General features: G+C 42.7%; 1 protein-coding gene across 1 annotated transcript in view; it reads left to right on the plus strand.

Annotated features, from left to right (window-relative positions):
• The window catches only part of LOC137624548 (mitogen-activated protein kinase kinase kinase 4-like), a 242,614-nt gene that overhangs the window by 95,797 nt on the left and 123,959 nt on the right, over positions 1 to 22,858 (plus strand). The window contains 2 exon segments of the mRNA XM_068355436.1: positions 9,850 to 9,975; positions 12,143 to 12,960. Coding sequence (XP_068211537.1) covers positions 9,850 to 9,975; positions 12,143 to 12,960 — 944 coding nt within the window.

Here is a 22,858-nt window from a genome sequence, read left to right on the forward strand (position 1 = left end):
TAATTACGCTGGGCTTGGAGTAAAAATAATGTATGAGACTTAATTACAATGGGCTTGAAGAATAACAATGTATGAGACTTAATTACACTGGGCTTGAAGTAAAAAAAATGTATGAGAACTGAATGTATCGCTAACGGTGTACTTTCTGATCTTATTTTATGTATAGTACTGTATACAGTAATCTCATAAGTAACCTTAGGTAAAAGTAACTCCTGTATAATGATATATGAAAGCAACAAAGTTAATTGGTCATCATAGCAAAATAATGTTGATTGCATTGATAAAATTCCAATCACAGGAAAGGATATACAGTACAATATTATGAAGGACATTTACAAAAAATATGCAGCAATAGGTTTTAGTACCTTATTCAAACACATTGTATCTATACATTTATTTCAAACACACCTGAATAATTTTCTTCCAAATAATACTAACCTGAGGCCAACTCATTTACCTTGATTTTAGATATTAACAAATTAAATGTATGTAGGAGACTCAACAGTTATCTGGAGAATTCTGTAAATGGCCAACGTGGTCTTATTTGTTGACATTGTTGAACTTTTTTTCAAAAGTAAGGTGGTTCATTTAAGAATAGTTTGTCCCAGCACAATATAGAAAACTTCCGGTTTTTAATATAGCATTATTATTTTTGCGAAGCTAAAAGCTAGTCATAACTCAAAGTTAAACAGGGTTTAACTACCCACTGCTAGTTAGCGGAGGTGTGTGTATACCCCCCCCCATTTCCACCAGCACTGGTGACTTGTCATTTTTTAATTCGACTCGGTAGAGTGTTGACGTGGCTCACTCTCCCATTAACCTTAACTGGCTGGAACTAATTTCTATGGCTTTTTTTTTCAGGTATGATTGCTTGTGAGGATTAACCATGCTAGTTTGGAAGGGCACCAATGCTGCACCTTCTTGTCCTCCGAGGAGACTGATCCTCACGGTCTTTGTCCTTCGTGGCGAGGTCACTCGTGCATGAAGGAGTCTCCTTGTAGTGTGTGTCGGGAGTGGTCGTCCTCTCAGTGAGTGAGGTCTGGTAAGCGTAGGAGGAAGTCTAAGAGGGATTCTTCTCCTTTGAGGTCAGCCTCGAAAGGGAAGACCCGTCTTCTTTCTCCTCTGGCTCGTTCTCTCCATTCAGACTGCTTGACCGGCTTCCTCTTGGGAACGGTCAAGTACGAGTGGCGCCGTTGTAATGCCTGAACAACCTCGTGTGGGGTCTCCTCCCACTGCCTCCCCCAGAAAGACAGTGGGAGACCCCTCCGTGAGGGAACTCTATGACAACTGTTTGTCTTCTGTGGCCCTCCCTAGGGTTTACGGGTCCTCTGTCAAAGGAGAAACTACAGGAGGTCCTGAGGATTGGGTGTGAGTGCACACTTGAGCACTGAGTCCGCTGCTTCTGCTCTCCTTGACGTCCTCCCTGCTTCGGTGGGAGGACAGGAGCAGTTGATGACAAGCACTCCCATGAGTGACTTGTCACAAGATTGTCAAGTCTCGGGAACAAGCTTCAGCTTTGTTCCAGAGGTGGTTCAGGGAGCTGATCCTCTTACCTGGCTTGCCCAGAAGGAGGAGAAGCAACTTGGATGAGTGGAAGGTGTTGCGCTGTTTGACCTTCCGAGGAAGGACGATGCAACCCACCCTTCTGAGCGGCAACTCCCTTGTCTGTGAGGCGATGCGCCATCAGGAGGGGGAGTTGATCGATCCTCTTGTTCTCGAAAGAGGAGATCTTCTCCGAACCCTTCCTCCTGAGTGGCAGCTCCCTCATCCACGAGGCAATTCTCCATCGGGAGAAAAAGGTGAGGATCTTTCTTAAAGAATGCGAGAGGAGAGATCTTCCCTTGATTGGTCTCCTCCATGAGGTTTCCACTGAAAGGTTTTGGATTCTTCCATACCATGCCAGCCCATCGGAGCACAGCTTTTTGAAGCTGAATAAGGAAGGAGAGAGGAGACTTCCTTCTGGCCATCCTCCTTGTCATCGTGCCCGCAGAGCATTGTGAAGCGCTCTTTTGAGATTGGTCAGACAGGTAACTCTCCGGAGTTTATACCTGTCTTGCTGCAGCACAAGCACTCAGCCCCCTGCCATTCCTTGCCCCTTAGGGTAAGGAAAGCACCACACCTTTCTCCTTCGGGAGGACAGATGAGCAAGAGAGCTCCTTCTCTAGCCGCTCTCTGACAGGATCTCGTTTCGTCGCCAAAGGTGAAGAGGCTCCGCGCATCGTCGCGTGCCTTTCCTTCTAGCGAGAAGGATGGGAGAGCTTATGCGCTGGAAGCGGGAGAAAACATGATTCTTGTCAAGTGAACGATGTTGGTAAACGCTCTATCGATCGTTGTCTTAAGAGTTGAGGAGAGGGTTGAGGTTAGCGAGCGTACCAGCTTGTCTCGGTAATCAACCTCTCGTCAAGGTCGTTCACCTCACAGTCGTTCATCCCTCGAGAGCTAGCCTGGGAGATGGCTGAGGCGTTCTCCCCAACCCTCCCTCCCCTAACTCGGCCGATGCGATCGTAACTATCCAAGCACAAGGAGGTTGAAGCATCAGGTAACTTGTTAGCCAAGGATGGTCCTTGATTTTAAGACCTAGTGAAAGCACTTAAACAAGCGATGGGGATTTCTAACAACGATCTTCCAGCTGCAGCGGCAAAGGTTCTCGTAATTCCGTTGGATTGACCTAAAAGATCTAGCGATCATTTTAACCTTAGGCGATCTAGCCTAGCGCCAAAGGGATCTAGCGATCATTTTGACCTTAGGCGATCTAGCCTAGCTAGGGCGCCATAACTGCCTCTGCCTCCTGTCACCCATAGAGTCTCAAGGTATGAGGATTACTTATAAGGCCAAGTATCTTGAGATCACGGATCTGAACTGGGAGAGGGCGGCAGTGGCTCAGGTCACGGCCGCTATGTCGGTTAGGGAAAGAGAGGTTGCATCTCCCTGAAGGTCGGAATCCTCAAACCTTCACCCAGTCTCTTGCTTGGAGAGCTGGAAGCCTGTTAGGATTGACTGCCGGCAAAATCCTTCATCTCGAATGAAGGATACTTCTCTTTGAGTTGTTTTTGGGAATTTTAAACCAATGAAATCAATTGAATGAATTTGAGATTCAACCCAGAGAGAGGAAATACGAGAAAAGACTACCCAAGAACTAGCGTACTATGGATGAACATCAGACTCGAGGGAACAGTCTTCGGTCTCTGCCGCTAACATAAGACCTGGCCATATCATCCTTCCCCCGAGAGCACACTCGGCTTCCAAAAGAATTTCTTTTGACGACCCTCACCCTCCCCGGGCTACTTTGGGTGTTACCTCGGGAGAGGAAGAACCTTTCGATGGCGGTTCCGAGCTCTCAGACGGAGCGCCCCGCTCCCTGTTTCTGCCAGCCTGAATGTCGCTCCTTCGGAGCGGAAAGATTGTGATCAAATATTTCTAAAGATTCTGGCTTGTATCAGGAAGGTTAACGTGAAAGAACCTGGATGATGTACTGACTGAGGGCAAGAATACGGTCCTACACCAGTTTTTCTGGTGCTCCTAAAGCCTCCAGCCCTAAGATAGCTTTACCTTGGGGATGGGGAGTTAGGCAGCAAAAAAGAGAGCCTACGTCCAAGTAGCCGGCTCTTTCCGCTCTCTGTTCAGTAGACTCCTCTAGGTTACTTTCTCCTCCTTACATAAGGCAGAGGGAGTACAATGAGGTGGTGGAAGATGATCTTTCCCCCCTACTACTGGATCCAGTGGTCGTATTGTTGACCCAGACAACTTTGGAAAAACTGACAACTCTTCCTGTCCAGATTTCTGTTGCAGATGGTTCCAAAATGGAAAGGAATGCAAAGTGTGCCTTGCAATCATCTTCATGGCTAGACTATTGGTTGGGCACGGTCGGCAATCTCGTCAAGAACGAGGACTTTCCACTCCTAAGAGGGAGACGCTGTTCTCGTTCCTTCTTTCGGGTGCGAGGGCACTCAAATTCTTGAAGGGGAACGTGTTGAACCGATAGTTTAACTGGATCTTGAGGCGACGTGATGCAATTGTCTCAAGACTTCAGTGACAGGTGCTGAAGAGGGAGGCAATGAGGCTGCTCAATGCTCCAATGGACGGACTCGCCTTGTTTGGTGGGGAGGCCATTGAGAGCGTAGCAGACCTATGGAGAGGTGAGCCAAGACACTCCTCCAACGGGTTTTCTCCTCTCACTCCATCCAGCAAGCACCTTCAAGGGAGAGACAACAGTCTCCAAAACCACAGACCAGCCAGAAGCAGAGCACCCCAAAGAAGAAAGACTCAAAGCCTTCCTTTCGTCCCGGAGGACGCAAAGGTAAAGGCAAAAAATCCCAGCGAGGACAACCACGCTAGGGAGAGCAATCTTCCAACCAGTCCACCGGTGGCGGGATGCCTTATGAGCAGAAGGCACAGGTGGATGAATTACGAAGCCAACCCTTGGTCCTCTTTCTTATTAAGAAAGGGTTATGTCGTCCCTTTCACTGACTCTACCCCTCCACTGACTCTAAGTCCTACTGCGACAAGGTTCTCTGCGAAGGGATCAGGATAGGACCAGGCCCTACAGGCCAAAGTCAGGACCATGCTAGAGAAAGGCGCACTTCAGGAGATCCCAGGAGGGTCCCCAGGCTTTTACAGTTGCTTATTTCATGTAGAAAAGACGTCTGGGGGCTGGAAACTCGTTATAGACTTCTCAGCCCTGAACAAGTTTATCCTACAGACTCTGTTCAAAATGGAGACGGCACAAGCGATCAGACATGCTATTAGACCGAATGACTTCATGATCTCCTTGGACCTGAAGATTCTAATACATCCGTTGTCAAGGAAGTACCTGTGCTTTATTATGGACGATCAGAGATACTAGTTCAAAGTGCTGTGTTTCAGCCTGTCCACAGCACCTCAAGAGTTTTTACTCAAGTGTCCACTTGGATACACAAGAATGACTTTTGTCTTCGTTATCTAGATTATTGGGTAGTTCTGGCAGACTCACAGACTCTTCTCCTCCATCGAGAGAAACATCTGGCCTTTTGCCAGGGTCTGGGGATCCTAATAATTCGCAAGATGTCTCATCTGCAACCATTCCAACATATGGTATGTCTAGGGAGGTGAATCGAGACCACACTAGGCAAGATTTTCCCGTCCGAGGACAGAGCGAAGATACCGAAAAAAGTAGCCTAGGACTTCCTCGCGAGAGACGAACTGCCAGCACATCAGTGGCAGAAACTGTTAGGACACTTAACTTTGCTCAATAAGTTGGTTCCTCGCGGCTGTCTCCACATACGGTCACTTCAGTGACAGCTGAAGACCTTTTAGTCTCAGCACATACTCACTGGACACTCTTGTGCCAGTAGAAATCAAGCAAAAGAGAGACCTGAGCTGGTGGGTGGTAGAAACCAACCTGCTCAAGGGAGTAGACCTCATCTTTCCTCCCCCGGATTTGATGTTCTTCACGGATGCATCAAAAGAAGGGCGGGGGCTCATCTATTACACCTGACGGTATCTGAGCTTTGATCCGAATTCGAAAGGCAGTGCCACATCAACCTCCAGGAAATGAAAGCCTCTCTTTTGCCCTCAAGCATTTCCATCAGCTCCTTTCACGGCAACACGTAGTGCTGATGAGCGTCAATACGGTGGTAGCTCACATAAACAAACAAGGAAATACTTTTTCTCAGCTCCTATGCCAACTAGCTGTAAGTTCCTCAATTATACAATAAAAGAGCATCATCATACATAACACGGGTATAAAACCAGGCCAACAGTTTCTTTTAATGGAAATGGAATACAGTTTATTTAGTTACTGTGTGTTATCCATCTCTGTCTTGAGAATTTGATAATGTTAGTATATTTAGAACTTTAACCTTTGATGTGTTGGTGTCATTTACTACTCATGGCTCTTCATTGTCTGGCTTTAAAGAGGAGGCTGTATCATTTTTATTTTTGTAATGTCTCATGGTTTGTATATATTTTTTAATTAATTTTTGTTTGACCATTACAACAAACTTTAATTGTTCCTACACTAATACAAACCCTGATCCTTTAGTATGTTTTCAGAAAAGGTTGATACGGCTGTTAAAACTTTGAAGAGGTGGTGGCTATTGCTGGGTGTGTTACTTACTACTAAAGGGCTCTTCTATATTCTTTGGCTTTAAAGAGGAGGCTGTAATCATCTTTATGTTTGTAATGTGTCATAGTTTGTATATATTTTTTAATTAAAATTTGTCTTATCATTGCAACAAACTATAATTGCTCCTACATGAATACAAACCTTGATCCTTTAGTATGTTTTCAGCGAAGGTTGATACGGCTGTTAAAACTTTGAAGAGGTGGAAATCGTTACCGCTGGGTTGTATCTTCGGGAAAAAAATATCAGTACACCCTGTTCGTACATCTGTTTGGTTTTGTACCGAATGCAGTGCCCTTAACCAAGTGCTGCTGCTGCTACTTCACCTGAAGAAGACATTGTCTAAAGATGTCCGATCAACATAGCTGCAAGTTTCCAATGATCCCCTGTGAGGACTGTAACTAGCAGGAGGAGTAGCACAAACCAATATTGTACTCAGCTCTAAGCAATATGTGATATAGGTGTTCATATGCCTCTTACCAGCACTTGGTCATACTAGACCAAGCTTTCATGCCCATGATCTAGAGAAAATGGCAGCACCATCTTTCCTGTCCTTCTTCCGACAGTTACCCGAGAGACGATAAGATCAGATCTCTCTGAACATACTATCTATCATCAGTAAGACTTGTCACTACCAAAAGGCCTTCATAAAACATGCCTACACTCTAATTAGGGCCATGGATTTAAATTCTATCAGAAACATAAGAACCTGCCACTTCTCCGACCACTTTAGTCCACAGGAGCTGAGATCATTAGGCTCTGAGGAGAAATCAGACTCTGAAGCTGTCATCTTTTTCTCTACAGCGTTCCAACTCGATTCTCTTCTTAGTATGGTACGAGAATACACAAAAAGGATTTTCCTAAACTGCTAACTATTGGACATGGCACCAGCTACTCCAAAAAGAAGGAACAACCTGTAAAGATCAATTGTTTAAAATCTTATAAGACTTTGTCTAACCTTGCTCCATGTACTTGTAAGAGGGACTGTGCTGTACCACCCTCCAACCCATCAAGGGGAGGTGAGTTGGTAAGAGGTGCAGGTGCTCACGCTCCTGATACCAATACTTGGTGCCATTCGGAATTCGGTACGTATACCGTCCATCAGAATGAAGACTGCCACCCTTAACCTCTACTTTTTTAAGAGAACTTCAGAGAGATATCTTCCCCCTAAAGAATGAACATACTATGACCTACTCTCTCGATTGAGAGTAGTATGATCAGTCCGAGTCTCGCAAAAAATCAACCAGTTCCTCCACATAGTTTTGCGGGAGGAGCAGTGATGTTCCAAAATCTGGCAATCCCCGGGAAGATGTTTCAGTACAAGAGACAGGAACTCAAGCTATTGCTGTCATTGTTAGGTCTCCTGCAAAACCAAACACTGCTGATCAGGACGTTGGCAGCCACTAATGTCCTTCTTCTGCTCCTGGACATTCCCGAGATGCTTCAGTGATGCTGAGACTTTGAAGATGTCCAGAGAACCACTGGTACTTACCAAGAGCATTTCTTCTTGAGAGGATGATCCTGATATCTTCTGGCCTTCCATGCAAGACAAGAGTTTTTGTATCAGGAATGTTTCCTTATCAGAGAGTACATTTTGGTAGACATTATTCCTGCCCTCATGATTTGGTCTGTTATGAAATTGAACACACTCAACCTTGTAGAGGTTGGTAATTCCTGCCCTCCTTTCCTTCCCCCTTTAAAGAGTTCCAAAGACAAAAACCCAGTAGAAGGAGTGTGGTGGAGCTTACGATCAACTATCAGTGCGAAAGTAACAATCGCACAACACTATCACATCACACATGATCTCCACGATCCTGGCTTTCCACATTCCCGCTAGGTGTCATGTTATGTTTGCAGTTGCTGGCGAGGATGCTTGCCGACTAAGGACAGGCACTCGCATGGTGCTGCTATGCTCCACATGTTACTGCGCTCTCACTTTTGCTCTCCAAAGGCTAAGGCACCTTCTCTTCTTCTTTCCCACCATAATCCATCCATTAAGGAGTCGGTTTCCTGATACGCCCTCTCTAATCCCTTCTGCCAAAAGCATTATCTTCCACCAAACCTTTTCCCTCCATATCATCCTTCATCTTATCTCGCTATCTAATTCTCTGTCTCCCTCTTGATCGTCTCCCCCTAATAGGTTCCTCCCAAGCCCTTGTCACTCCCACCCCACCATCCATCCTTAACACATGTCCACACAATCTCAGTTGTGACACTCTTATCTATGTAATCTTTACTAACCTGCCATTCTTTTTATTTCGTAATTTTTTTAATCTTTCAAGCAATGATATTCCCATAATTCAGGGACAGTTCAGTTATCGAAGGAGATCAGCCAATCATCGTTTGTCCCTTCTTCCTTTACAGGGGACTGGCAGGCGAATATCCTTTAAAACAAGAAGGGTTCTTTAAAAATCATTAGAGAAGCACAGACCCTACAACACCCGACCTTAGTACGTTACCTACAAAGACAGAGATCGCAAGATTTGATCTATGATTACCAAGGTCTTTGCACTCATTCCTAAGTTGTTGACGAGACTTCTTTTGTTTGACAGAGAGGCTATTTCCTTAAGGGGTACTCCCCAGCAATTGCTCCAGTAGTTCTTGAAGCATTAGTAATAGGCAACCAGTGTTCTCCTTGCCTTCTGAAGCAGGAAGATGGGGTGATCTACCCTGGTAGCAGCATAGCAATCCTCATTTTGGGAAGTCCTCACCTACAGAGATTCTGAGGTCTACAGACATATCTGAGGAGGGATAGGGCACCCACTCAATTGGAATACACAGAAGAAACAAACCTGCTTTTTAAACTAATGGTAACGTATGTAGCTTTGCTACTTTGCAAGCTCCCCAAAGTTTCGTTGATGAACATCAATGCTTCGTTTCATGTCTATGTTAACAAGGGGATTGTTTCATAGGTGCCTATCAAGCAGGTGAACTCTTGCTTAAACCACCACACAAGTCCTAGGTTGAAGATTAGAGTGAAGGCTCAGTGACCTGTTGAGTGGGCGAGACTTCCATGTCACCCAACAGTAACTATGGCTATCTTGTTGAAATTTTAAGAGCAGTGTCTAGCTTCACTGAAAGTACACTCCTATCAAAGCAGTCTGATTTGTATGATTAGGAATGATAAAAGTTACTTTGAAAATTTGTGATTTTAATAGTACAAAAATGGCATTGATAGATATATTTTTGTAACCTATTTTCTGTATTCCATTGGTTAGTTACTTATTGGCATCTTTTTCCTGTATTCCAGTGGTTAGTTACTCATTTGTACAGAATTATTACAAGATATTTTTACCACTTGGTAACCCATATTGAAAGCAAATAAGTTGGAGTAATATCATATCTTAAGTCACTATATTGTGTGCAATAATGGAAGTTTCACGGCTTTTCAACATTCTATCACACAATAACAAAGGTTTTTTTTTTGTTTCCCTTATCATGTAATCAGTGAGGGACAGACTTATAGATGATATACGTGGCTCATGTTGAAGGGTAATAGTAAACCTACTGTTACATTACCTGAAAGTGTTCTTATATACATTTTATAAGACACCAAAGGTATATTAGTATTAATAGATTCTAAAACCCCTACAATTGTTGAAGTCTTATACAGAGACTATCATAAGTCTCCCCTGATTTATCACATTATAGTGTTCATGGAATGGATTCTGTAAAATTTTAATGACTTTTTCTTTTCATATTTATTTCACATTTATAAAATTGCTGATTTTGTCTCTCTTTTTTTACAGAGGAGCGAAGAGGAAGTACTTTATCACCAAGAACTGCATGAGATGCTTTGGCTTGAATTACAGGCTTGGCATGCAAATTTAGATACAAACACATTCGATATACATCTTATTGCTCAGAGACAAGAGGTAATTATTGATTATAATAATGAATTTAAAAAAAAGTATAATATTATAGTTAGCTTTTACTTTGCTTTAGATATAATTTCCACATACAAATTATTGCTAAAGCAGGTTTTAGTATGATGCTATATTTTTGTGGATGAGTGATGTATAATTAATAATTTTGGAAGTTGAATCCCTATCTTTTTTCATGGCACTGAATTCTAGGAAATTCCCATCGTAATTACCATTAGTAAATATATTATCACTAAGGAAAATTAAAAAAAAAAATTTTAATGTTAAAAATGAAGACTAATAAAGGTAATATTTTAGCAAAGCGAAGGGGTTTTTCATATCAAGTAATCACAATAGTGTTTGATATCATAGATCTTAGAAATTAGATTTGTAAACAAACAAAATATTTAGGAGTTACCAAGGTCAGTAGAAAATTAATGTTTCCAAAGAATTGAAAATATCCAATTCCAGATATGATGGAAATTGATGTATGAAAATTTTTATGAAATATGAAAATCTTACTACCATTATGTTGTATATTCAACAAATGCATTGTTCAATGTAATGTAGATGGTCATCATAGATATATCTGAGAGAAATTTAGAGTTATCTCAAAAATTGCCAGCCCGTAGACATTTGTTAACAGCATGTGAATTGTCCAGTTTATGCGCATAAAAAAATGGTAAACTTTACTTGGAATACACTCATAGTATACAGTACATACTGTAATTATCCATGTATAAGGAAGAGTAACCAACATTGAACAGGCTTATAGAAAAGTCGTATATATGTAATGATACTGATGGATAGTATGATTTGAATAAAATTTAAATGATCTGTCAGTATCGTGGATTAATTGACAGGATCAGTTGTTAATGATAAGAGTTTTGGATGTCATATCTATTTTGGACTAGATGTTGATCATCATTTAAAGATGTAAATTTTATTGCACAGTAAATTTTATTGTACAGTTCATGAAGCCAAATATCATTTTTAGGGTTTTTCCTTTCTACATCAATTGTTAAACTAAAGATGTGCACTTATATATAATTTTTAGGGAGGTATATATCAGATGGAATAAGTATTAATTTTAGGTATACAGTATTCATTGCTAGAAGGTTTGTTCAGTATTTTGCTATGATGTAAAGATTTGTTCCTGTATTACTTTGATCATAACTGGGTAGAAATTATCTACCATTGACCTAAAGTTGATAGAAATACTTAATAAAATAAAGTATAATATATTGATGGATAGATTTTTAGGTCTCCTAATAACCAAGAGAAGGTCAGTAGATTAGTAAGAGTTCTGGAGTAGTATAACTGTATCCAAGAAAATACTTTTAGTTTGTACAGTAGTGGTCTCAATAAATAGTTAATATAAGGCTTTAGCTTAACAGATTGTCCTCATCATCATCATCATATCATTTTTTATATCACGTTCCCTTTATGTCATTAAATGTGTAATAATTTCCGTCTATTTTCTATCTAGAATACTCTAGCAACACTCTTTCTTGCTTCCTCTAGGCATTACTTAATGGTATTTGCATTATTATTTTGGTCCTGATCTACACCTACTTTTTAGCCTTCAATTATATCTTTGTTCCCACTTCCTTTCTTTCATCTTGCTGTTCAACCTTTTAACTTTTACTTCATGCTGTATATGCTTGATTATCCCACCAGGTGCACTATTGTCTTGCAAATGTAGGAATCTAATCCAATTGAGAGTCATTTATGCTAAATTAACTTTCTGTAGTCAGTTATGGAAAATGATTCTGTAACTATTCAGGGTGTGTTAGGTTCAATATATGTGTAACATAAATTAGAATGTAGGTTAATATCTATATCATATAAAATATTACAATGAATTTGAAAGTAGATTGAAAGCTTTAGGACAAAATAGTGATGTAGAGGTTGGCCACCAGTGAAACAACTTCCCCGGTCAAAGACCACCTCTTAGTAATATGTAATTTTGGACTTAATCTGACTTCAAGTTAAATAAAAATACATGTGTTGAGCATTTTATATATTTATGAATCATACAAATATATTTCATAGATTATGATTTCTGTGTCTATTATAAAGTCATTTTTTATTTTGTTATTCAAGCTGAATGTTAAGTTAAAAAAGCATGCTTTACACTACTTTATAAACTTCTTAACATAACCTTATTTTCTTCCAGGTATACGATATTATCCAAGAAGTATTAAGCTTTAAATTTGATCCTAATTATTCTGATAAAAATAAAAAAGACTTAGATGCTACAGCAAGTGATATTAAGATATCCACATTAGATGAAGCAGTAACCACAGGGGACCTCAAGATTGGTGGTGTTTCTGTTGTGACTGCCTCCGATGCTACAGATGGAGTTGGAATGAGTACCATGGTGGGTGGAGATGAGGAATGCAGTGGTTGTCTTTCAATATGGTGTAAAGTATGTCAGGATAGACAAACTGAAGGACTGTCACAAGTAGCTAAAATTCTTACAAAACTGGACTATGTGGAGTCATTGTTTCCTTCCACCAAAAAACTAGCATTTCATTACCCTGAATGGGAGCAGCCAGAGTTTGTTGGAAGATACAAAGCCCTTTGTGTTTGGTATAATGCTACTGTGCAGTTAAGAATGAAAATAGAAGTTCTAGGGAAACTTTTGGGAAATATGACAAGTGCACTTATACCCTGGCCCACTTTTAACACTAGCGTTGCTGAAGCCACAACTCCCACCTCTAGTTATGACTCTGGCGCTCCTCTCTCTGTACCCTCCGAGGAGGTTTCTCCTGAAATAGAATTAGTGCAACCAAAGACAGCATCTGTGCGATTTTATGTAGAAAGTGATGCTTGCTCCAATCCATCAGACTCAAATAATTCCACAGATTCAGGTCACACAACTGCTAGCACCAACAGTGGACTTCTGATGCCACCGGGTCATTCCTCAATTCCTCCACCTGGTGGGCTTCGTCGTTGTCTCAGCGACATTTTCATCGAAGCGAATCCCTATAGGTATAGTACATTTTTGTCTTGTGAAATTGTTATGCGTGTTTTAAAATGCCATGTTGTCTTCTCAAGCAAGTATGCAAGAAATTCTTCCATTAAACATTTTATAAAGAGTCTGCTTAAGCGTATTTTGATAATTGATCTGTACATAAAAGAATCTCTCTGAAGCCTCATTCATTCTGATCTTATTTCTTGCAGCTCACATCTACAAAGCACAAAGCTAATCATTGCTTCATTCCTTTTTATCACTGCATATTTTATCTGAAAGTTGATGAAACATAATCTTACACAAATGCAAATTTCCATGCATTTGATGCTCAAAAAGCTAACAATGTGTGGAATAATATATCCATAAAATGAAATACAGTGTAGAATGAGGCATAAAAGTGGTCTGTGGTTTGATGGAGAGCAAGTAAATGATTAATAATCCTTTAGTATTTTTTGTGTATTATAAGAGAACTTGTCTGCAGTGGAAATACTGGTACAATGGAACTACTGCTTTCTTAGGAAGTACAGATTGAAAGCTTTGATATAGTTTGTTTTATTTTTTTAAGTGTAGACCCAATAAGACTATACTGAGGTGTTGTGCTTTATCAAAATGATGATACTCTCAAATAGACCAACACCCCCAAATTCAATGTTATTCCTGCAGTTATGTTTCAACAGCTTTTGTATGAAGTGCTTATTACAATATGTAGATTTTTTCAGTGATCTCCTGCTGATAGTTTAAGGATTATTATTTTTTGTAATTCTATTTCTTCCCTTGATAGTAATTATTACAGTAATCCTTTGGGTGTTACATTTCAGACCCCCCACAGTAGATGGAAAACCACAAATTAGATATGGAAATCTACAGTATATCTGTACTGTATTATTTTCATTATTTAAATTATTTCAGATTTGTATTATCTTTATCGAAGAAGTATCAATAAAATTGACAAGTAGTGCCACATCTTACTTGACTAGGCATGTCTCCTTGTATTTTACTTGCTCAAAGATGCTGTTAGCCCTTGTTTCTGTGAATTTGCATTTTTTTTTTTTTTAGATCTGGTATCCTGTGTCTTATTACAAAATAAGCATCTCCTTGAGGCAAGGAAAAACAAATCAAAGAGGTATTATTGAAGAAGGAAAGAAAATTTGAAGAAAAACAAGGAAATTGAGGGATCACATATACCCCACTTTCCTATCTCGGTCTAATATGGCTCTGACAGGGCTATTCATGTCTCACCTTCCATCTTTCCCTACAAACTTCAACATATATTTGTTTGATAAACAAATACCATCTACGTCTCCCTGTAAGGCATTATGTATAGGTTTTTGCAACTGACTTTTAATGCCAAGATATATGTACCTTCTAGCATTTTATTTTATCATCTTTCTTCCCCCATGCTATAAAACTTTTAAATGCCTCACTGTTACTTTAGCTTGGCTATATGGCCCAAATTTCTTGAATCAATCTACTAGACGCATTTGGCTTCTCTGGTCTCTATCTCTGACCACTGTCCTTAATTTTATAATCTGGTAAAAGATGCCTTTAGGCATAGATTTATATTTTTGTGAATATTTGCTCTTATTCTATATATGGAAGTCTTTTACCACATTTTGTAGAGAAGATTTCATTATGCAGATGTCAATATTCACTAAAATCAAGAACCAAATATTTGGTTATGTATCTTATTCAAAGGACTACATTTCTATTAATATCTAGAATTCAGAAGTTTTGGAAAGAAGTGAAGAGAGTAAGGAAGGCTGGCTCAAGAATTGAAGAGACAGTAAAAGATGGAAATGGAAGGTTGTTAAAAGGAGAGGAGGCAAGGATAAGGTGGGCGGAATATTTTGAAAGTTTACTGAATGTAGAGGATAATAGGGAAGCAGATATAATTGCTGTTGCAGGTGTTGAGGTGCCGGTGATGGGAGATGAGAATGAGAGAGAGATTACAATAGAGGAAGTGAGGAGAGCACTAGATGAAACGAGAGTAGGAAAAGCATCTGGTATGGATGGTGTGAGAGCTGAGATGTTGAAGGAAGGGGGAGTGACTGTACTTGAATGGTTGGTGAGATTGTTTAATATGTGTTTTGTGTTGTCAATGGTACCAGTAGATTGGATTTGTGCATGTATTGTACCACTATATAAGGGTAAGGGAGATGTGCATGAGTGTTGTAATTCAAGAGGTATTAGTTTGTTGAGTGTAGTTGGAAAAGTGTATGGTAGAGTAATGATTAATAGGATTAAGGATAAAACAGAGAATGCAATCTTAGAAGTACAGGGTGGTTTTAGAAGAGGTAGGGGTTGTATGAATCAGATTTTTACAGTTAGGCAGATATGCGAGAAATATTTAGCAAAAGGTAAGGTGGTGTATGTTGCGTTTATGGATCTGGAGAAAGCATATGATAGAGTTGATAGGGAAGCAATGTGGAATGTGATGAGGTTATATGGAGTAGTTGGAAGGTTGCAAGCAGTGAAAAGTTTCTACAAAGGTAGTAAAGCATGTGTTAGAATAGGAAATGAAGTGAGTGATTGGTTTCCGGTGAGAGTGGGGCTGAGACAGGGATGTGTGATGTCGCCGTGGTTGTTTAACTTGTATGTTGATGGAGTGGTGAGAGAGGTGAATGCTTGAGTGCTTGGACGAGGATTAAAACTGGTAGACGAGAATGACCATGAATGGGAGGTAAATCAGTTTTTGTTTGCGGATGATACTGTACTGGTTGCAGACACAAAAGAGAAGCTTGACTGACCAGTGACAGAATTTGGAAGGGTGTGTGAGAGAAGGAAGTTGAGAGTAATGTGGGTAAGAGTAAGGTTATGAGATGTACGAGAAGGGAAGGTGGTGCAAGGTTGAATGGAGAGTTACTTGAGGAGGTGGAGCAGTTTAAGTACTTGGGGTCTGTTGTTGCAGCAAATGGTGGAGTGGAAGCAGATGTACGTCAGAGAGTGAATGAAGGTTGCAAAGTGTTGGGGGCAGTTAAGGGATTAGTAAAAAATAGAGGGTTGGGCATGAATGTAAAGAGAGTTCTATATGAAAAAGTGATTGTACCAACTGTGATGTACGGATCTGAGTTGTGGGGAATGAAACTGACGGAGAGACAGAAATTGAATGTGTTTGAGATGAAGTGTCTAAGGAGTATGGCTGGTGTATCTCGATTAGATAGGGTTAGGAACGAAGTGGTGAGAGTGAGAACGGGTGTAAGAAATGAGTTAGCAGCTAGAGTGGATATGAATGTGTTGAGGTGGTGTGGCCATGTTGAGAGAATGGAAAATGGCTGTCTGCTAAAGAAGGTGATGAATGCAAGAGTTGATGGGAGAAGTACGAGAGGAAGGCCAAGGTTTGGGTGGATGGATGGAGTGAAGGAAGCTCTGGGTGATAGGAGGATAGATGTGAGAGAGGCAAGAGAGTGTGCTAGAAATAGGAATGAATGGCGAGTGATTGTGACGCAGTTCCGGTAGGCCCTGCTGCTTCCTCTGGTGCCTTAGATGACCGCGGAGGTAGGAGCAGTAGGGGATTCAGCATTATGAAGCTTCATCTGTGGTGGATAACGGGGGAGGGTGGGCTGTGGCACCTTAGCGGTACCAGCTCAACTCGGTTGAGTCCCTTGTCAGGCTGGGAGGAACGTAGAGAGTAGAGGTCCCCTTTTTGTTTTGTTTCATTTGTTGATGTCGGCTACCCCCCAAAATTGGGGGAAGTGCCTTGGTATATGTATGTATTACTTAAAAGGAAAACATTTCGGCTTAAAAAGGGTGAATTTAAGTAGAAGATAAGGCATCTTTATTATGCCTATCTTAGAGTCAGTCACAAGCTGGGGACTACCAGGCCCATAGAATAATACAAAGACTATGAAAAAATGTGTTACTATGCTCTAAGGTATGCTTATTCAGACATTAAACTATTCCTAGTATCTGAGTACTCTTTCTGACCTCTTTGGTAGGTAAAAGGCTGGCCAGGGCACCTGCCACCATTGAGATACTACCGCTAGAGAGTTATGGGGTCCTTTCACTGGCCGGACAGTACTACATTGGCTCCTTCTCTCTGGTTATGGTTCACTTTCCCTTTTCCCACGTACACGGAATAGTCAGGCCTATTCTTTGCAGATTCTCCTCTGTCCTCATACACCTGACAACACTGAGATTACCAAACAATTCGTCTTCACCCAGAGGGTTGACTACCGCACTGTAATTGTTCAGTGGCTACTTTCCTCTTAGTAAGGGTAGAAGAGAGACTTTAGCAATGGTAATCAGCTCTTTTAGGAGGACACTCCAAAATCAAACCATTTTTTTTCTAGTCTTGGGGAGTGCCATGGCCTCTGTACCATGGTCTTCCACTGTCTTGGGTTGGGTTATAGTTCTGTTGCTTGAGGGTACACTCGGGCACATTATTCTTTCTAATTTCTCTTCCATTTGTTTTGTTAAAGTTTTTATAGTTTATATAGGAAATGTTTATTTTAATGTTACTGTTCTTAAATTATTTTATTTTTCCTTGTTATCTTTCCTCACTTGGCTATTATGCCTGTTGGGGCCCCTGGGCTTATAGCATCCTTCTTTTCCAACTAGGATTGTAGCCTAGCAAATAATATTAATAATAATAATAATAATAATAATAATGATAATGATAATAATAATTATAATAATAATTAATAATAATCAATAATAATGGCAAATGGTGGAGTAGAAGCAGAGGTACGTGAGAGAGTGAATGAAGGATGCAAAGTGTTGGGGGCAGTTAAGGGAGTAGTAAACAATAGAGGGTTGGGCATGAATGTAAAGAGAGTTCTGTATGAGAAAGTGATTGTACCAACTGTGATGTATGGATCAGAGTTGTGGGGAATGAAAGTGACGGAGAGACAGAAATTGAATGTGTTTGAGATGAAATGTCTAAGGAGTATGTCTGGTGTATTTCGAGTAGATAGGGTCAGGAACGAAGTAGTGAGGGTGAGAACGGGGGTAATAAATGATTTGGCAGCTAGAGTGGATATGAATGTGTTGAGGTGGTTTGGCCATGTTGAGAGAATGGAAAATGGCTGTCTGCTAAAGAAGGTGATGAATGCAAGAGTTGATGGGAGAAGTAGAAGAGGAAGGCCAAGGTTTGGGTGGATGGATGGAGTAAAGGAAGCTCTAGGTGATAGGAGGATAGTTGTGAGAGAGGCAAGAGAGCGTGCTAGAAATAGGAATGAATGGCTAGCGATTGTGACGCAGTTTTGGTAGGCCCTACTGCTTCCTCCGGTGCCTTGGAAGACCGCGGAGGTAGGAGCAGTAGGGGATTCAGCGTTATGAAGCTTCATCTGTGGTGGATAACGGGGGAGGGTGGGCTGTGGCACCCCTAGCAGTACCAGCCGAACTCGGTTGAGTCCCTTGTCAGGCTGGGAGGAACATAGAGAGGAGAGGTCCCCTTTATTGTTTTATTTGTTTGATGTCGGCTACCCCCAAAAATTGGGAGAAGTGCCTTGGTATATGTATGTATGTAATAATAATGGCAGAGTCTGAGGTACTGCGTTCTTGAAGCAGAAATCATCAGTAGTGGGTTAGTTTGACAGCAAATGGTGTGCCTCTTGTGAACACAGTTTTGTGTATTTTACAATGTTTTTCTTAGGGACAACCGATATGTCCTCCAGAAATGAGTGAGGGTTCTCCCTCCTAGTGTTATTAATTTCTGATTTCTATCACTATTTAGTGGTATTTGAAATGATTTAATCATGTACTATCTTAGGTACTGTATAGATAAAAATGGCTTATATTAAATTGTTGTTTGTATCTATGACACAAGAATTATTTAATAAAGTATGTATGGTAATGAGTATGAAAAATAACAGTATTTACATAAGCATGAAAATCGATTACAAGACATTTGCATACTCAATTAGGTATGATTTCAATTCTCTGCAGCGCTGGACATGTTGAGAGAGAGAGGCGGTCTTCAAGAATACTAGAAAGAAATTGCAGGTTAATTTCTAATTCTTTCAAGTCCAAAGCACATAACAAAATACAGTACATTTAATGTAAGATGACCAAACATTCTTTCAATATAACTTCTTGTTTTTAAACAGGGAATGCAACTAATCTTTTAGAATGCACATAAATGTTCAAGGAAGAGAAAGATCCAAGAAACTGAGTACACTAATATGTTTGATTCCATTAACAATAAAAAAAGGGCTTCAAGAGATTGATTAACCTCTAAAAGAATTACGCGATGCTAACCTAAGGTAGCCTTTGATCATTATATGGATTGGAATGTAAAAATGTATGATGAAATGGTTATACAGTACAGTAAAGTTGTGCCACAATTAATTCTTTAGATTAAGGGTGTCCATTGACTTGAACAATTTGCGGTATAACCTTAGTGCTTGTGATCAAACTTTATTAATAACCACTCGTAATACTGTAGTTTGAAGAATGAATGTAAGCTTATACTGTTTTTTTGTGAAAACTTGAATTGATTTTATTTGTGCACTATAAAAGTGACTCAGAATTGGAAAGAATAGGTTGAAAAGGAAAGTAATTACATTCAGAGTAATAAGAATTATATTTGATGCCAATAAAATTTAAACTTTCAAAGCAGTCAATACTGATACAAAAGGTGAAGTTGCTTTGTACCACATGGAAAACAATTTTGCCATATGTTTTAATTTAATAGTCATAAAACACACAGCATGAGCTAGTGATCAAATAGGATGCCAAAGCAATCACTCGTAAAAGAAATAGGAAAAAATTTCACAGCTAAAGAGATCCTCTTATCTTGCTCATGCAGCTGCACTGCTAAGTAGTATTTCATAGAAGCCTGCTATGTTCATGCACTAATAATAGCACTTACTCAAGGTCATGTAATCTAGGTCCACTTAGGGAAACACACTAATGCATCATAGCAAGCAGTAAGGACCATCTACTGGAATCAATAATAAATGGTTAGGTCATAGAGTAATTCCATATGTAATGTAGGTTGCAGCATACTGAATTTTACATTTGTTAGTACCTAAATTACCTATTTGTTCCAACTTGAAGTACTTACCTCAAACTACTTTCTTAGGAGTATCTGGGATCTCCTTCCCATCCGACCAGAGTTTTGTGTAGTTTACCCTAAACCCATTTTCCATGAGGGGTAACCTCAGGCGGAGTGATACGCGCCCTGAGGCTAACCCCGGGTCAGAGAGCATGCTTGCTCAGGTCTCGACCTCCAGTAAGTTCTCTGGTCACGTCGCAATATCATCTCGCCGCTCTCCTAATCCCAGAGTGACTTTGTGTGTCCCCGACCCCTTTGTGTCTCACGCGGTACCCACGTGGTCCCTTTGTGCTTTCTCTTTGTGCTTTCCCTGTGCGTTCCTGTGTCTCGTGGTGCTTTCTCCTGCCTCATGGAGCATCCCCGCCGTTGTCCTGGGCCTATGGCTGGTAAATCGTGTGGAGCGTTCCTCTCGAAACCTGAAGTTGACCCGCACTCCTTGTGTTCCTCGTGCAGGGGCAGTGTTTGTTCCCCTTCCGCCACGTGTCCGGAGTGCGAGTCATGGAATGAGGTGCAGTGGGTGCGGTATAGCACCAAGAAGAAGAAGTCGCCTAAGAAGCCGAGCGTTCCTTCCTCCCTTGCTTCGCCGGGCGTCTCATCGGACCGAGCTTCCCTTCCACCCTCCCCTACCCAGAGTAGGAGACCAGGTAAGTCTGTTGCGGGGAAGAGGCTCGCGGCCCTTCCCCAAGAGTCTGAGCTTCAGGATAGTGGGGTTGTGGCGTCGTTCCAGGCAAGTGAGGGGCCTGAGGGAGGGGCGGGAGTGTGTACGGGAGACGGAGTCCTGGTGCAAGCAGGTCACGTCTCCTCTGATGACCCTATGTGGGGGAAAAATGTACCTAATTCTTCTCCAGCCTCTTGGGCGTGTTTTTCAGGCACTTCTGCAGCCGAGGACGATGTCGAGAAGGAGCTTTCCCCGCCGTCGGACCCCACTGCGTGGGTTCCCCCCAAGATGCCTTTCAGGTCACCGCTGAGGATGGAGGAAGGCTTTGGGACCTGGTCCCCCACGGAAGAGCCTCCACACTCCCCCCCAGCGCCGTCAGCCACGTTCCCGGAGGTTTTTCTACAGGCATCGCCATCCACAGAGCGTCGAAGGAGCCCTCCTACACCAGCGCGAGAGGCGAGATCATCAAAGAGGGCCTACAAGTCTTCGGTCTCCTCAGTGGAAGAGCTTTCCTGCTCCTCGGAGGACGAGGCGCTGAGGAAGCTCAAGAGACGGCGGGAGAAGTCCCGCAGAAAGCTGTCGCACTCTCGCTCTAGATCGCGCCACGAGAGTCGGCGCCCAGGATCCCCCAGGAGGAAGTGGAGGAAAAGTGCCTCCCCGGACGGTGAGTCGGTGATGATTCACCGCGGCAGGCTGCTGGAGTTAGCTGCGGCGCCGAGTCCTTCAAGTTGGTGCCGAGTCCTTCAAGTTGGCGCCGAGTCCTTCAAGTTTGCGCCCGAGGACGCGCTTCCCAGATAGGTACTCATCCGGCAGCAGTGGCAACCGACGAAGGGATCCATCCTTGCAGGTTCGAGTCGACAGGCGTAAGCCCGCGAAGGTTCCAGCTCCATCCGCCCAGCGGAGAGAGTCGCCCCTTCGGTCTGGCAGCCGAGTCCTGACCTCAAAAGCTCACCTAGCTCGTCACGAGCGTGACCTACGGTTCCCCTCAGCGGGCAGGCCCGCAGATACGCAGACCTCCGGAAGGGGTGATAGATCTAGGATGGAGGCCCCCGTCCCGACGGCGATGCCCGTCCTTCAGCGAGAACCCCTGCAAGAGGGTCGGTCCAGGACTCCCCCACGTGCGAGGGCCTCCGCCAGAGTACCCCCGTCGCATGCGTCAGCGCGCCCTTCGGAAGAACTCGACGACCACAGAGAGGGTTCGGCAGTGGAGGTATCGGCCTATCGGAGGGTAATAGGCCTCATCAGGAGCCACCACAGGCTAGACGAGCCGGAGCCCTCCTCCGAAGAATCATGGCGTTAGAGTCTCAATAGACTAGTGGACGCCCCGGTCCAGCAGAGGCCCTCCTTGGCTCTTCCCTTAGCGAGGGACGTGAAGTTGGGTAGAGCCCATGTCGACAAGATCATGGCCAATCACGCCGAGGCTCCCAAGAATCAGGGTGCTTCCAAACTACTCCAGGGCCTGAAGTCCCAGAGTAAGTTTTACCTCCCGGAGGGACAGCGAGCAGGCGCCTGTGCACTGGAGCCGACACTCGCCGCGTTGGGGCAGGGAGCCTCGGAAGAGAGGGCGTCGACAGCTCCGATCTTCTCTCCTTCGGAGGCGATCATGATGGAGAAGATTTCGAAGGACTTGGTCAACGTCTCCTTGTGGCTGGACTGGTGGGCGTCCAGTCCTCTTACGATCTCACGGTACCAGAAACTCAGGCCTTACTCAAGGAACTTATCAGTTCGGGAGGTAAGGCCCTGAAATTCCTCGCCTACCAGTCGCTAGCTATGGCCGCCAACTGGGTTCTGCGGAGGAGGGACACGGTCTTGAGTAAAATCACTAGGCGGCTTCCTGACATAGAGGCCAGGTCTCTGAGAAGCCTGACCCTGTGGGACAACGCTATCTTTCCCCTGAAGGTAGCGGAGGAGTCGATTGAGAGGGTTAGGAAGATGAAGGACCCGAACGAGCCCAGACCCCACCCGGTCAGAAGGCTGGCGTACAGAAGGTCCACCGCCGACATGCCTCTCCCTCCTCGGGCCTCTCCTAGCCAGCCCAGGAGAGACAACTCTTCTACGGCCTGGTCCCAGTCATCTCAGCCCTCCCGTAGGAGAGCAGCCTCGGCCCAAACCGCCTATAGACCATCGTTCTCAGCGTCCAGAAGGGGACGTTCAGGCCGCACCTTAAGGAGAAGATAGCGAGGGAGGCCCCTACTCCTGCCGAAGCCTCAGGTGGGGGGATGCCTCAAACATTCTTGGCAAGCATGGGAAGACCATGGGG

This window comes from Palaemon carinicauda, chromosome 31 (assembly GCF_036898095.1).
Source record: "Palaemon carinicauda isolate YSFRI2023 chromosome 31, ASM3689809v2, whole genome shotgun sequence".
NCBI lineage: Eukaryota > Metazoa > Arthropoda > Malacostraca > Decapoda > Palaemonidae > Palaemon > Palaemon carinicauda.